This window comes from Pelobates fuscus, chromosome 6 (assembly GCF_036172605.1).
Source record: "Pelobates fuscus isolate aPelFus1 chromosome 6, aPelFus1.pri, whole genome shotgun sequence".
NCBI lineage: Eukaryota > Metazoa > Chordata > Amphibia > Anura > Pelobatidae > Pelobates > Pelobates fuscus.
Genome location: NC_086322.1, coordinates 289,064,562 through 289,080,880, shown reverse-complemented (window position 1 = coordinate 289,080,880; position 16,319 = coordinate 289,064,562). Strand labels below are relative to the sequence as shown.

At 41.6% G+C, this 16,319-nt stretch overlaps 1 protein-coding gene across 1 annotated transcript in view; it reads right to left on the bottom strand.

Annotated features, from left to right (window-relative positions):
• SLC13A3 (solute carrier family 13 member 3) overlaps positions 1 to 15,487 on the bottom strand; it is a 33,334-nt gene extending 17,847 nt beyond the window's left edge. The window contains exons 1-2 of the mRNA XM_063459414.1: positions 15,371 to 15,487; positions 2,527 to 2,792 (exon numbers count right to left, since the gene is read on the bottom strand). Of these exons, the coding sequence (XP_063315484.1) occupies positions 2,527 to 2,792; positions 15,371 to 15,481 (377 nt within the window). The 5' untranslated portion in view covers positions 15,482 to 15,487. The remainder of the gene's footprint in view (positions 1 to 2,526; positions 2,793 to 15,370) is intronic.
• Positions 15,488 to 16,319: the final 832 nt, after the last annotated feature.

The window sequence follows — 16,319 nt, the reverse complement described above, 5'->3', positions numbered from 1 at the left end:
ATGGCATTCGGTTCGTTCGTGCCAGCTGAAACACATTTGTCCATTTGTCGCTATCCTGCAATCTTGGCGCACATGTGAGCTGGAATGTTACTCCACCTTTGTGAGCAGTCACTCTGCCAAAAATGGCAACTGTGCCGCGGGTATGTCCTCAACCTCGCAGTCAAAGAAAGACTGGCTAAACGAGGCCAGTAATCAGAACTCTGAATGTTGAAAATTGATTGACAGGTGAGCGACCTTTTTTTTTTTTAAATGTAATTTTCTTAAACAAAAATCTGTACATTTAATGGCTGCTAGTACAATATTGAGTTGAAATTGTATATACCTTCAGTTGTGCATCAGTTGCTATATCCATGACAGGTCAAATTTACCATCTACGGACGGTGCATGCCAGAGCCACATGCGACTCTTTAGAGGTTTCAGTGAGGCTCATAAAACTCTTTTTCCACCGTTATTTTGTGTGCTGTGCCTTGTTCTCCCGTTCAAGAGCGTCCATACGAATAGAACCCATTCGTCTCCCGAATGGGGACCACCCCGGTGCCCAGTGGTGTATCCTGGTTTTGTGCTGCCCTAGGCAGGACAAAACTCAGGCGCCCCCCCCCCCGCGCGTCACCCCCACCCAACCTTTACCCCGCCCCGCATTCTAAATACACACACACACACATTCACTGACAGATACGCATACACTAGCTAACAGAAACACACACTCGCTAACAAACACACTCACTAACAGACACACACACACTCACTAACAGACACACACACACTCACACTCACTAACAGACACACACTCACTCACTAACAGACACACACACTCACACTAACAGACACACACACTCACACTAACAGACACACACACTCACACTAACAGACACACACACACTCACACTCACTAACAGACACACACACTCACTAACAGACACTCACTCACTCACATTAACACCTTTCTTTTTTTTTACTTTAACCCCCCCTCCAGCCTCCTTACCTTTGGGAATGCTGGGGGGGGGTCATCTTTTTTCGCGCCGCAGAGTGAGGCTGGGAGGCGGAGCCAGAATATGACGTCATATTCCGGCTCCCAGCCTCACTCTGCGGGGCGCGCGAGGGAGCTGAGCAGACAGCTAAGAGGAAGTGCTCCCTCGCCAGCCGCCCACTAGCGCCGCCCGACCGCACAGCAGCCCAGCATGTCTGTTAGCCGCGAGGCTAAAAAGACATTTGCCTTGGGCATTTGGGGGGCGACTTTTTTTGCCGCCCCCTGGAAAATGCCGCCCAAGGCAAATGCCTTGTTTGCCTCGCGGCTAATACGCCCCTGCCGGTGCCCCATTAGAATATTTACACCCAATTAATTAGAAAGTTCACACCCGTAACATAGGTGCGAAACTGCAAGGGTAGTAATTAATGAGTGCTCCCGTGGGTGGCCACCATTTCATATAGACGAACACCAACCAGGGGGAGCATTCGTATCCCGAAAGGAGACGCTTCCCTTGCCTGGGGTTTGCACAAAAGCCGCACCGTGCCCGGGCTCCCAGGCACAGATGATCCCGGGATGAAGACCCCTGTCGTTTTTGTGTGGGAGACCCCTTGTATGTGTGGCAGGCATTCTGTACCTGGGAGACAAAGATTCTAGGTCCCTTTTCCCACGCCCAGACTCCCAGGTACAGAGGATCCTGGGATTGAAACCCCTGTGTGTTTGTGTGGAAGACCCCTTGCAAGGAGTTATGCATAAAAGCTGTGTGTGGCATAATAAAATCGTGTTGTACTCCCAGAGCTGTGTCTCATCCAGTTACTGGGGGAATGGGTGTCTCTATACTGTAAGCGGTTCCAGAGTGGCTAAGGGAAGGAATTAGCGGAGGTAACCGGTCGGTTACCCAGGGTCTGCTACAAGCTTATTTCCCTCTACCCGGTCTGACAAGAAGTGCACACACGAGAGCGCCGAACTACTTCCTTTCAGATCGGGTGAAAGGAAACAAACTCCTCTATCCCAGCCCGCAGCTCAGCCATGCTACACAGGGGAGGTAAGCTGGCACATGGGGGAGGGAGGGGTAAGAAGCATGAGGTGAAAGGAGGAAATGAGACACATGGGGGCCTTTCAGGAACTAGATTTAGTTAATAGAAAAATATTACAGTAAGTCCTAGAAGGATTTTTCCAAGCTTCATAACCACTATAGCCCGGTGTAGTGGTTATGATACCAGGAGTACCAGTAATGGGACAAAGCTTTTACCAATGGTTTGCCCACATACCAGGGTCCCCACTGGGCTCTGATGCGCTCTTCTGGTGATGTGCAGTCATCAACATTCGTTAGCTCAGAGTTGACGTAGGCGAGCTCGGAACTATAGCTGATGACACTCAGTTGCATGGAATGCTGAACATGCTATCACAACCACCATTACAAATCACCAAAGTGGTCATGAACACGACATAACACGTGACAAAAATAAGAAAGGGATAGTTTCTAAACAATAATGAAAGCTACCCCTAATAATACATAATATAATATAATATAATAATGAAGAGTAAATAATGGTGTGTACCTTGCTGGCTGGACTCCGACCAAAATTAGGACTTTCAGAGCAATTCTCCGGTGAAGATTCCACTCTTCAATGGCTGCCGCCATGAGAAGGCCACTGAGAAACAGGAAGTTGGTATCTAGAAAGTACTGCGGGCACACTTTGCTGGATGGAAGGATCCCCAGAAATGGGAAAAGGACAATTGGAAGCATTGCAGTAACCGCCAGTGGTAGCGCCTCCGTGCACCAATAAAATGCCATCAGTAGCACCACATAGAGGCATTTTCCTTCCTGCAAGTAAAATATGTTTGATAGCTTAGTATAACTGCTTGGATGAAACAACAATTATAAAAATATTTACAAAAAAAAACCATATCCAGGACAGTCTGCTATAAAGCTTCTGGTGCCGGGGGTCCCATGGTGCCATCCTCCAGTAAATTAAAATCTAACTTTGGGCTAATAACCAATATTAAAGGGACACTCCAGGCACCCAGACCACTTCTGCCCATTGGAGTGGTCTGGGTGCCAACTCCCACTACTCTTAACCCTGCAAGTGTAATTATTGCAGTTTTTCATAAACTGCAATAATTACATTGCAGGGTTAACTCCACCTCTAGTGGCTGTCTACTAGACAGCCACTAGAGGTCACTTCCTGGTCCATAGCACAGGAAACCTGTGCTAAAGCGTCGCTGGACGTCCTCCTGCTGTGTGAGGACCTCCAGCGTCGTTAAAAACCCCATAGGAAAGCATTGAAATTATTTTTCAATGCTTTCCTATGGGGAGACGTAATGCGCATGTGCGGCATTGCCGCGCATGCGCATTAGGTCTCATCGGCCAGTGGGCGGGATCAGTCTCGCCCACCGGCCGACACAATGGACAGGAGGAGCGTCGCGGAGGAGGAGACAGCGGCGAGGGACATCGCCGCTGCCTCAGGTAAGTCACTGAAGGGGTTTTCACCCCTTCAGCAACTGGGGAGTGGGGGGTGGAAGGGAGAGGGACCCTCCAGTGCCAGGAAAACTGATCGTTTTCCCCGGCACTGGAGTTTCCCTTTAAGCTATCACTTAAACTGAGTTGGATAAAATGTCCAAATCACTCTTTTAGCCTCAAGTTTGTCGTTCAATTTAGATTTGAATTAGCTAAAACATGGGAAGTTTTTTTACTAAACACCCTACCATAGCAAAATGAAAACTTTTTGTCTTTTGTGGCCCATTAGCTTTTCTCTGCTATCTTCGCTTGACCCACCATTTTTACTTCCTATTTCCCACCTGGCTTTGTCCTTAATTTTGCCCTAGCCCTTTTTTAAAATTTTTTACAAAAATGTAATGTTTCGTAAGTATTCTATCTAGCATGCTGTACAGGAGCAGGCTGTGTTTTGGCTATAAATTGGCAAGTCTTATGAATGAAGTGATGTTTAGAAATGACGTTATATATATATATTTTTTTTTTAATAATAATGTAAAATAAATCTAAAAAAAGTAATTCTTATGCCATTTTTTGTAAACAAATAGAACTTGGTAGTGATGGGGTTAATTAATGGTTTACTATAGGTAATCCACATACAATGATTTCAACAGCTGAACTAACAAGCAGACAGCCTTGAATGCTGGGTCGCTAAGTAAATTATTTAAAATAAAAGGTTTTTCTTATCAAAAAAGAAACTGAAGTGTTTACAGGGCACCAACATGCAAGAAAAGAAAAAAATGCTGTAGGATTCAAAAACCAAATGTTATCTTGCTAATAACATAATACTATGTAGTGCGCAGTGTGCAAGAGTGTGCTCTACAACACAGTAAAGGAGGAGACTATATTTAAAAGAAGAAAAACTATCGCAACAAGAGGACATTGTCTTAAATTAGAGGGACAAAGGTTTAAAAATAATATCAGGAAGTATTACTTTACTGAGAGGGTAGTGGATGCATGGAATAGCCTTCCAGCTGAAGTGGTAGAGGTTAACACAGTAAAGGAGTTTAAGCATGCGTGGGATAGGCATAAGGCTATCCTAACTATAAGATAAGGCCAGGGACTAATGAAAGTATTTAGAAAATTGGGCAAACTAGATGGGCCAAAAACAGGAGAAAAAAAAGAGTGTAGACCGCGCCTAGAGGTTATTATATACAATAGTATACATACATATATTTGATGGATATTTCCAAAAGTAGATGGTAACCTCAAAATAAGAATAAATAAAAAAAATAATAGTGCAGTACAGTAAATCAGTCCAAAGAATAACAAATAAAGCTATACACAGTCCACTCACATTTGGATGAGCTATAACAGAGCTCGGCTGTGATGCGCTTGGACGGTACAATCCCCGTCTTAGGATATGTGGTGGTGGTGGCTCCAGGTGTTTTCCAAGATGCAGAGGTGTGGTGGTAATAAAAAGGAAATATAGCAGCAAATGGTGAAGTAAGTACTGATAATTTGATAAAAGATAAATAGTATTGTACTTACAATTGCTGAAGAAGCCTTATTAGGCGAAACGCGTAAAGTGGACTTTTATTTTATACTTGTTATTATATTATACTTGTTTGTTACATATTAAAGTACTTTTTATAGATTACTTTTATATTTCAACTACTTTTATTTACTCCCTGGATCCTGCATATCCTTGGTGGGGATTATACCACCTAAGCTGTTTACACTAGAGCAGGCTTTATGCTCTAGCAATTGTAAGTACAATACTATTTATCTTTTATCAAATTATCAGTACTTACTTCACCATTTGCTGCTATATTTCCTTTTTATTACCACCACACCTCTGCATCTTGGAAAACACCTGGAGCCACCACCACCACATATCCTAAGACGGGGATTGTACCGTCCAAGCGCATCACAGCCGAGCTCTGTTATAGCTCATCCAAATGTGAGTGGACTGTGTATAGCTTTATTTGTTATTCTTTGGACTGATTTACTGTACTGCACTATTATTTTTTATTTATTCTTATTTTGAGGTTACCATCTACTTGTGGAAATATCCATCAAATATATGTATGTATACTTTTGTATATAATAACCTCTAGGCGCGGTCTACACTCTTTTTCTCCTGTTTTTTATCCACATACAAGGTTTTGGGAATCCTTGTTCTGTACACTGCTGCCTGCTCACTACCTACTATAGCGAGCGCCTATTACCCTCTTTTTTCTTAAACTAGATGGGCCGAATGGTTCTTATCTGCCGTCATTCTACAGAAATAAAACTCACTGGGCTATAAACTAAGCACTGAATTAAGTTTAAAAATGAACTGTGAAATGTAGACTGAAATAGTACGATAGTACGAGCTTCGATATTCGTTTCCAAATCGGCCATTTTTTGTCTAAAGTTTGCAGTTTGTTTTTCAACACTACAATGCAGTGTTTAGAGAATAAATCACAGAGTAATATGCTGTATGTATGAGTGTATCACAACACACAGTAATATGCGATGTATATGAGATGAAAGATAACAGATAGCCCCATTCATAGCGATTTGTTTTAACCAGCAAAATCCCTACAGCTAGGTGTAGTGATTATAGTATCTGATGTATCTGGGTGCTATACGCCCCCCCCCACCCCATTTTATGTCAAACTGTTCAAGAAAGGCATAACTAAACAAACGGAATTCTCCATGACATATTAAAGGGTACCTGTCATGACTATAAAAACCTTTGCTCTTTTGAAAGATGATACCATTCTGTCTCTGCATTCTGTTAGCAGTTTTGCAGGTAAATGTATAGGTTGCGAGAAAAGCCTATTTAAAAATAGATTTTCCTCCCACCTGTCACTCAATTATTTGGCATAAACCCTGTGCCAAAGAATTGACTTATAAGGGAGAGGAGAAAAGACTTCCCAAATGAGGTTCTTCTGCTCTCCATACATAGCAAACACATAGCATACGCTGTGGTTATAATGATAATTCTCTAGCCAACACTTCTACCACTCCCTAGGGAGTATAGGAATGGAGTAACGTCACAATTGAGCGTGCACTCAGGAAATGGGCTCAAATGCCCAGCAGCCTCAAAATGTGCGTTCTGTTTCCCGGTGCTCCAACGAATCAGGAGGACCCACGGATTTCCCACAAGGGAACAAATTCTGAGGGCAACACTGTGAATAATAATTAGGAGGCTATCTTATCCTTTATTCGAAGACAGAAAACACCAATCACTGCAACGTTTGCCCATTGTCGAAATGCATGACTAAGGCTACGGCCGAAACGTTACTGTGATTGGTGTTTTTCTATGTTCACGGTCTCCGAATAAAGATAGCCTTCTAACTGCATTATTCACCGCGTCAGCCTCCAAATTTGTTCTCCGGTATAATGAACCAATGTGTTGTCATCACACAGGACGTTTGCCCTTCTCGGGGAAGTGCTACCAAGCAGGGCAAATCACAGAAGACTGCAGGAGGGGTAAGGGGAGAACCCGAGGTGGGTGTTACACAAAGAGTAATGCCCATGAAGAAACTGGTGGCCCAGAAGTGGAGGTGATTATAACTTGACAATTTACATTGAATACATGATGTATCTTTGTAATATGTGATACATTTAATGTATGTATATGGGGACGATTTTGACAAACTTAGTATACATGTCACATGCTCACTTTAATGTCAACTTTATCCAATATGGGCATCAGTAATGGGTGAGCATACTTGCTAAAGATTACTCCCAAAAATGTCACATTTGCACCCGTCCAGTGTCATCCACTCTTATTGTTTTTGTATCAGGCTGAGAGTGGTGTGAGTAGTGTTTAATGTTGCTTAGTGTGTCCCTTTAAAACCAATTTGCCATCTGTATTTTTATTTACTTGCTCTGTGCCCATGCAAAACAATGTATTTTTGGTTACAAACCCCAAACGATGAATGGAAGGTTTATTTTTAATACCACAGAAAATGTTAATCAGATTTAGACCACTGTTGAACAAAATTGGATTAAGGTGGATTACAGCACCATTAACACATACACATATTTTACTAGATTTGGAAAATCTGTGTTGGCAAAAGCAGCTGGCATGGAAAAAAACTGCGATTTTTTTTTGTGAACAGATGGGCAATGCCAGCCTCATTGGCAATCTTTTTTTTAAGAACGGGAGCTGAAGCTATAGTTTTGCACGGCCCTCTGGGACAGCCAAGCGCTGCCAGATAATGTTGCTGACAAATCACTTTTCTCTACAAATCATCCATTGTTTTAACAGCGAATTCAACATGGGTAGAAACGGGAGCAATCAAATTAAATAGAATACCCAATTAAACGGCTGTTTTGCATTTCTTTGCTAAACAGTTTGTAGTCCATAACCCTTTAACCCCTTAAGGGCACATCTTCAGAAGTAAGAGGCCAGTATGACGGAAATTATGACAAATGAACGGCATACCTGCACTGTATCAACACGTAGAGTTGTTCTGTATATCTGCTGTACAGTTTGCCATCATATACTCTTGGATTAAGATGGTCAGCATACCTGTACTGTACAAACTTGATTATCGTCATCCATTAATAGAAATTTGCCCATGAGTTAATTAAATATTTGTAATAAAATGGGGGTGGGAGTGAGCCTGATATCCAATATGGCTAGACGTGCTCATCTATAGTTCCTGTCAGTTTGGGCTAAAATCAAATTTTTTAACAACACTCGCATGGCTTTCAGAGGTTCTCTGCTGTGGAGGGACAGATGTTATTGTACCTGACCTGTAGCCTTAGACCGAGCAGAAGTTCTGACTGTCTCTGAGGCCTACGCTGCATGCCGTGCTGGAGGAGAGAAGTAGCGGCAGATCTCCTGACGCCAATAGCATGCACCAAGGTGTGATCCTACAGCCCTGCTACGCCCCCACTCTGGACCAGTGCGGGTTATCCCGGTCCCCACTATGTATTACAGACTCGGTGGTGGAGATACCCCTGACTGACTGGTGCCTTGAGAGCCACGAGGCGCGACCAAGATGGCCACCGTGTTGGAACTTCAGCCCAGCTGACCAGATCTCACAAGCCAGGACAGGAAAGTGTCCTTTGAAGCGCGATTTGACACAACATGCCAGACGTTCTGGAGTAGAATCAACTACAGATAAGCAGTACTCACCCCCTCTACCACTCCAAAGCCCACGACAGGTGCCAGCACCATCCGTTCCTCTTCTGGGCCAGGGGCCGGCCTGGAGCGACGCCCTGGCTGCTGTCCATACACCCATGGGGGTGTCCGAGTGCAGGATACACTGTGGGCACAAGATCCTGCCACCTGGATCTGGGGGGTCTATGGACATGAGGCACTAGCCCCCTTAAAGGCCTGGAGCTGCGGATATAGAGATGCAGTGCTTGGGGTTCTGCTACACCCTACACTATTCAACTACTTGCAAAATCTATACGCACTGTTCCTAACGAGGACCTAACCTACCATCTATGGCCTACATGTGGTATTGGATGACCTGCCTTGGAAGTTTATAGCCCCATAGAGTATTGCCAACCTGCTTGCACTCTATACATCTTGCCTCTTCTAGCCTCCTATTACTCGTCTACCCTGTTTCTACCTTGAACCCAGTGGCTCCTTATAACAACTGTTAGTCACTATAATCAAGTATTAAGTATTCTGTTTGTTTGTTTGTTTGTTTGTTTATTCTGTGACCACTTGCCTAGCTTGTTTTTGCTTACCCTATAATACAGAAAATGAGACCGACATCATCAGTACATGCAATGCTGGGTTTATCAATGCAATGCCTATTCCTGACACTTAGTCCAGCAATATAATTTTATATGAATATGCACTGCTATTACAACTCTGCTATCCTGTATTTACCTCTTGTGTCTCAATAAAATCTGATTGACAAAAATTTTGTAAATATTCCATGTATAGATAAGTTTGGAAGTGTGTGTCTCTTTGGAACTCAAATCCTCTTGTCCTTCTTTACTTCATTTCTACCAGCTTAGAATATTTCTTGTGTACGAGTGCATCACATAACTCCACAGGGTTTGTCACAGAGTTCAACTGCAACTGGTAGACAGCCACTAGAGGTGGAGTTAACCCTGAAAGTTAATTATTGCCGTTTCTTAAAAACTGCAATAATTACCATTGCAGGGTTAAGGGACCTGAGACGGTGCACTCAGATAACTTCAATGTGCTGAAGTGGGCTGGGTGCCTATAGTGTCCCTTTAAGTCAGCTCCATTTCCTGTGTCAAAAAAAAGTATTCACCCTCCTCCTTAACACAGGAAATTGAGATGACTTAAGCTCCTCCTTGTGTCAATGAATGTCAGCTCCAGGAAAAAAAAAAAAAAACATATGTTTTAAAGAAAACTAGGTCAGCAATAAAAAAGAAGAACATATCATGAGAGAGGAAGAGAAGAGGGAAACGACAGGAGAAAGGTAAGTTCGGCGTGACAGTGGCGCTTTAAAGGGACACTATAGTCACCAGAACAACTACAGTATAATAATGCTAATAATGAGAATAATGACTGTCCCACTGGAGTCGAGACAGTCGGGTGGGATCCCCTATATTACAAATGTATAGATTGGGGGTACTTTTTCCCCCAATCTATACATTTGCTAGCAATTTAAACCGCATGAAGATATTCTTTAAGACGTAAGGCAGAGGGAGTTGGTCGTGGATTGAAATTAAAGAATAAGGGGCCTGTTTGACCTTATTACAGGGCTACAGCTCTATGTTTACATAAAGTGTTATGTAATTCCTTAAATAATGTGTATAATCCCTTTATAATGGTTATCTCTTTCACCTGCCAAGAATATGTTTCAAATCTTATCTATTTAAATGTTATCTTCCTACAGAAAACAATGGATGCCTGGGATTTACTTGGTATATATACACGCCCCTTACATTCTGCAGATCCCAGTAACATATTCTTGTTGGAACACTAAGTCACAGTGCATTCAGACCTTTTCAGAAAAAGCCCAAAAAACTTTCGTTACAGACTAGCTATTTATATATATTAAGGGTTTATATTAAAGGTTATATTTAAAATACAAAATGTGTGACCACACATTGACATATAATTTATATGGCTAAAATAACGCTGTGCTACTTAATACAAACAGGAGTTCTCTAAAATTAGAAAAAAAAATACACTTTTTCATTTTTAAGTGTCTTTTTTTTTTGGAAGCTGTGAGCGATGAAACCGAATGACCGAACGTCTTAAGGTTGAAGTGCTACTGTTGATTCGCTGGCTGACTGCCACTAGAGGTGTGTTCTCACACAAATGTGAAAATTGACGTTTTCAAGAAATATCTATGTGTTTCTTGTTATCCAAGTCAAAGAGCAGTATCTGAATGCCAAAACCAGTATATCAAGATGTAGTTGTTTCGCCATTTCATGAGTGCTCTTTTAAAGAGGAATTGTCAGTTCTCTAAAAGTTACACGTCCTGGTTCCTCCACCTCAATAAAGACTACAGAAGGGCCTACTCAAGTGAGGAATACAGATGAGTTAAGTCTAAAACATACTTACCTTCTTTGTCACTGACGATGTTTTCACATCGTTAAGGTATGGGCCTACTCAAGGGCCGACATGCAGACAAAGCCATACCTGTTTGTGTTCCCTTGAGAATTCCTTCCCAAACTACCATATATTTGTGTATTTGAGATACCTTGTAAGCTGCAGCAGACCTATGCAATACATGTTCCCCTGTTTGCTCTAGGTATGTGTCCCATGGCTGTATTTACCGCAAGGCAAACAAATGCCTTGTTTTTTCGTGTCCTGGGGCTGTCCACCTTAGGGTCCCCACGAGGTGAAAATATTCTGGCCGGGTGGCAAGGAAGCGCTGTCCTCCGCTCTTCTTGCTTTCTCATGTGCTCTTCTGTGATGCTGGTAGCCGGAATATGATGTGGCCCCGGCATCACTAAGCGGGGTGCGAGCTGTCAGTGTGTGTCTATGAGTGAGTGAAAGTGTGTGTGTCTGTCAGAGTGTGTCAAATCAGTGAGGATGTGTATGTCAGTGAGTGGGTGTGTCAGTGTGTGTCTGTCAGTGAAGGTGTGTGTTGGTTAAACAGTGTGTGTGCCAATGACTGTGTATTTGTCAGTGAGTGTATCAATGAGGGCCTGTGTCTGTCAGTCAAAAACGTGGCCTTGACACGAATTGGGGGGGGGGCAAATTTAGATTTGGGGGATGCCCGAATTTAGGCGTGCCTAGGGCAGCACAAATCCAAAATACACCACTGATGTGTCTACCATTAGTGTAAGCCTCTTCCTGACATTACATGAACAATATTTATTACACTTGTGCATGGCAAAAAAAAATTGGTTCCTTCAAAAAAATAAAATGTTTTTTTTAGTATTTGGGGGGTTGGGGGAACCAACATGGAGAGAAAATGGTCCAGTCAGTGTATTCCAAAATGTCTGCAGAACACACAATGTAAGTTTTACGTATATATATCTTGCAATACACTGATAGGTACACTTTCTGGCCATTGGGTTCGCACCATAACCGCAGTGGGCTAAGTTAAAGTGCCCCTTCATTGTTTTCTGTGTCTGTTAGAACTAAGCGCTACGTAATCTGTTGGCGCTATATAAATGGCGATAATAATAATAACTACCTGAGATTCGCCGTCGTAGTGAACTCGTATGCTTAAAAAGCAGGAGTCGCTGTTTATTTGCTACATGACATTACAGCACTTCGTGCACATTTATGGTGTGGTTCCACTTCGCCTACCGGTGTGTCATGCCTTACAATATTCTGTAGCTGAAAACATATTACATTTACGCTTGCGGGCACGAATTTTGAGAATGTTTCAGAACACAATTTTGGTCAAATTCTTACAAGGAAATGCAAAAAGTGGCCACACAGTGAAATTTGAAAAAAAAATATGCTTTTGTTTTCATTACAGACCTTAGTAGAAAAACACAAAGTAAAATACAATATAGCACCGATTGTTGTATAAACACTCAGAATAAGTAGAAACCCATCCTTGACTCTAAAGTGCATTCACAAATGTTCCTTACAGTGCCTTTTTTATTTTTTTAAATGGTGGGCTACTGAAATTAAAGGAACACTGTAGTGTTAGCAATACAATTATGTATTCCTAACGCTATAAAGCCCTAGTCACCTAAACGGTGACTAGAGCCCCAGTTCAGCATTGAATACATAGTTAATTAACCATTTATTTGCTTACCTTAATCCAGCGCCAGGCTCCCTTGGCGCTGGTGACCTCTCCTCCTCTTTCGACGTCAGCTCCTGAGTGGAGCTGAATGCGCATGCGTGGCCAGAAGAACGTGCACATTCAAACCCGCCCATAGGAAATCATTACTCAATGCTTTCCTATGGGGATCCTTTTGACGCTGGAGGTCCGTGAGCACATCCAGCGTCAAATAAGTGCGATTTACTCAGTGTAAATCGTGGAAGCGCCACTAGAGGCTGGATTAACCCTGCAGTGCAAACATAGCAGTTTCTCTGAAGGGTTAAAACTAGGGGGACCTGGCACCCAGACCACTTCATTGAGCTGAAGTGGTCTGGTTGCCTATAGTGGTCCTTTAATCAAATTAGTCAAGGACCCAAAAAATTCAGAAATCATGTTTCCACATTTCCCAGATTTGGCCATGAAGCTTAAAAATACAACAAACCCATATGTGAATGTCATTCCTTTATTGAAGGAAATTAGCTGATATTGTGTTCTAGTAAAGCAAACATAGGGCTTAACATTTTTTTTTTTTTTAATGCAAAACAAATTGCGTGTTAAAATGCAGAAAAACTATCACTTTCAAGGTGGAGCCCAAGAAATAAGTCAAACCAGGGCTTACAATTTAAAGTCCCACACCACTAACCAGGCTTTCAAAGTTATGCACCATTGCAAGCTTAGAGGGTCTATGTCACAGTCATCTGGGGTCTATTTCTACTCGCCAGGGTTACATTTTCATGGACGAGTGGAAATTTTCATCCCTGAGCCAATGGGCACTAGGAAACTCCTGGCACCATAACCACTACATAATGCTGTAGTGTTTATGTTTTTTTGCAGTCCTCCATTAAATTGGTCCAAAAAAAATCACACGTTCTTGGCAAACCTGCGTATACAGCAGCAAGGCCACTTCCAAGTCTCTTTGCATGTTTTGTAAAGACTCCAGAAGGTGACAATCCCACCGCAGTCCAAAGGTAGTGTAGAAGGGAGATATACTTACATGAAACTGTCCTTCACAACACCATATTCTTTCTTAAACACCGAGCCACTTTAGTGGTGTACAATGTGTGAAGGTACACCAATGGGGTCTAGTGTGAAACCTATAAGACTTTGAAATCCAAAGTTTCCCTATTCCCACAGCCATTGCTAGAGACAGCTATCACGAATCTTGACAAGGGATGATCCATCTTTTGTCAAGTTTTGTCAACTTGGGACATGACCACAATGCAAAGTAGACCTCACTTTGTCTCGAAAATATTTTTATTGCATTGAAACTTCATAAAGATTGCTAGGACATTCTCAAAATCAATACCGCCATAACAGAGTCACTTTAATTGAATTGCGTTGATTCCTGCAGATCACTTATTTCTTACAAAATACTAAGCAAAAATATCAGTTGTTTGCATGTGCAAAACCAAAACAAAACTAAAGTCTAATAAACTTAATATTAGAGGCAAAATGACCACACAAGAGATGTCAATTAGATAAATGCTCCTGTTTGTCTGTGTAACTGTATGTGTATTAATGTGTGTATCTTTTTCTGTATGTGTGTCAGGTGTGTGTGGCTATGTCTGTGTATCCGAATGTGTGTCAGTGTGTGCAGCTGTGTGTCTGTTTATCTGCATGTGTGTCAGTGTGTGTAGCCAAGTGTATGTGTATCTGCATGTGTGCCACTGTCTGTGTATGTGTGTATACATCTCAGCATCTCACCAACACTACACACAAATACATCCCTGCATTCAAATGCCAACACTACATACAATCACACCACTGCATTCACTCACACATATTCCTACAAAACATGCTTACCCTCAAACACACAAACATTGCTCAGTGTCTACTTTTAAAAAAAATACTTTTGTATGTTGTTATTTGAATTTATGACAACTTTAAACTTACAAGCGCACAATAAAAACATTTTGAAAACTATTGGCTTTTAAACAGCAATAAAACTATTGATAAAATAGTTGAAAATTTAATGTATCCCCCTAAATAAATGTGACTAACGAATGTATGCATTATTCTGTAGCAGGAATACTGGTACACAAATCATGGAAGGCAAAGAAATCGAATTTACGTGTTGCCTTTTTTATATTTTTTAGTAATTAAGGATAAGTTATAAGAGAGAGAAAGAGAAAGGGCATTATATGCCCCTGAATAGAACAATATATCATATGTGTGCGTGCTCCAAATGAAAATAAAAAGGAAATTATAGTGGAATAAATATATAAGAAAAATGTTTTAATGCTGCTGGTGTCAGAGTTAATAAAAAACATTTTTCTGAAGGTGGTTAAAATACCCAACAGAAGATAAACTGACATTCATACAGTGTCCAATTTAAAAAAACTTTTCCAACTTATACACAACTAACTCTTTAAATAGATTATTGAACAGTTTGCTCTGTCATTAACACAAGATAACAGTTGGTTTGAAGAATCAACACATTTACATTCTGTGTATCCAGCTAAACAGATTTTGGGCTTTGGGGGGGGAGAGCTTAAAAAAAGGGGGTGCAAAAATGTAAATGTACAATCATTCAATTCACTGCAGGGATTGAGTCCATTGGTTTCCATGGTGATAACTTTACCCTTAGAACTTTGCAGAACAAGTTCCCTGATTTAACCCTTCAGGGACCAGAGGGCTGTGGGCAGCATTTTAACATATAATGTATAACATATAACTAAGATATTTTTTCCCCAACTGGGAACAAGCAAATAACTCGAATTCTTTCAGAATCTGATCAGTAGTTAGATTTTTCTCACCTCTGTGGCACTGAAGGGGTTAACAGGCATTCCTTACCTTTGGTGGAAGTGTGAAAAGTATAGGCAGGAGAATGAGTGGAGTTGCAATCAATACAATGTATCTCTTAACACACCAGAGTTTCTTGACTAGTGCTACAATGACAGACATGCTGCAGTGCATACAGAATGGGGTCAGACTCTGCATAACTGCTGCTTTTATATTCAGCCTGTGTGGGAGGAGCTACTGGATCTCCCAAAACACACCCACAATTTAAAGACCTCCCCTCACATTGACACATGGAATGTAATATTTAATTTAGTACATTATTGACATGGCAGATTAATCTCATTAACCTGGGCTGTTTAAGATTAAGGGGAAAAAAAGAGACACAAAAAAGTCCAGAATTGAATTTGTTGAACATTGGTTGAAGAGATGATTATTTTTTAAAATTATTAATAAAGCACCAATCTATTCCAAAGCATTGCATTGTAATAAAATCATACTCTTTATGCATAATATGCATTTTATTTATAGAAATTAAATTACTTGGATATTATTTACAACTCACTTATAGTCACAGTTTGGCTATTTAAAAGCTTACTTCAGCCAAAAAAACAAAAAAAACCGTTCCTGTCCTGGTCTTCCCCCCGCCCCTCCAAAAAACAAAATTAAACAAATAAAAAAGCTAAAACTCATCATCGTTCCCATGCCAAGTTCTCCTACAGCCCGACCCTCTCATCCATCAAATGGTGGGGAGGGAATCAGGAAGCACGGGCTGGGGGAAGGACATGGGCGCAACAGAGAGGGGTTGCCGCCCGCAACTAGCATGCTGATGTCAGATGCCAAATATGCACAGGATTGACATTGTGTAGCCCGGAACTCTTGTTTAAACTAGCTAATGACGCCCTTAATGACTCTGCTAGAGGTGGAGCTAAACCCAAGCAGCAAAGGCGTAAAACCCAGTACGAGTAGCGTTTCACAGTGAAACACAGCACATACAGGCTCC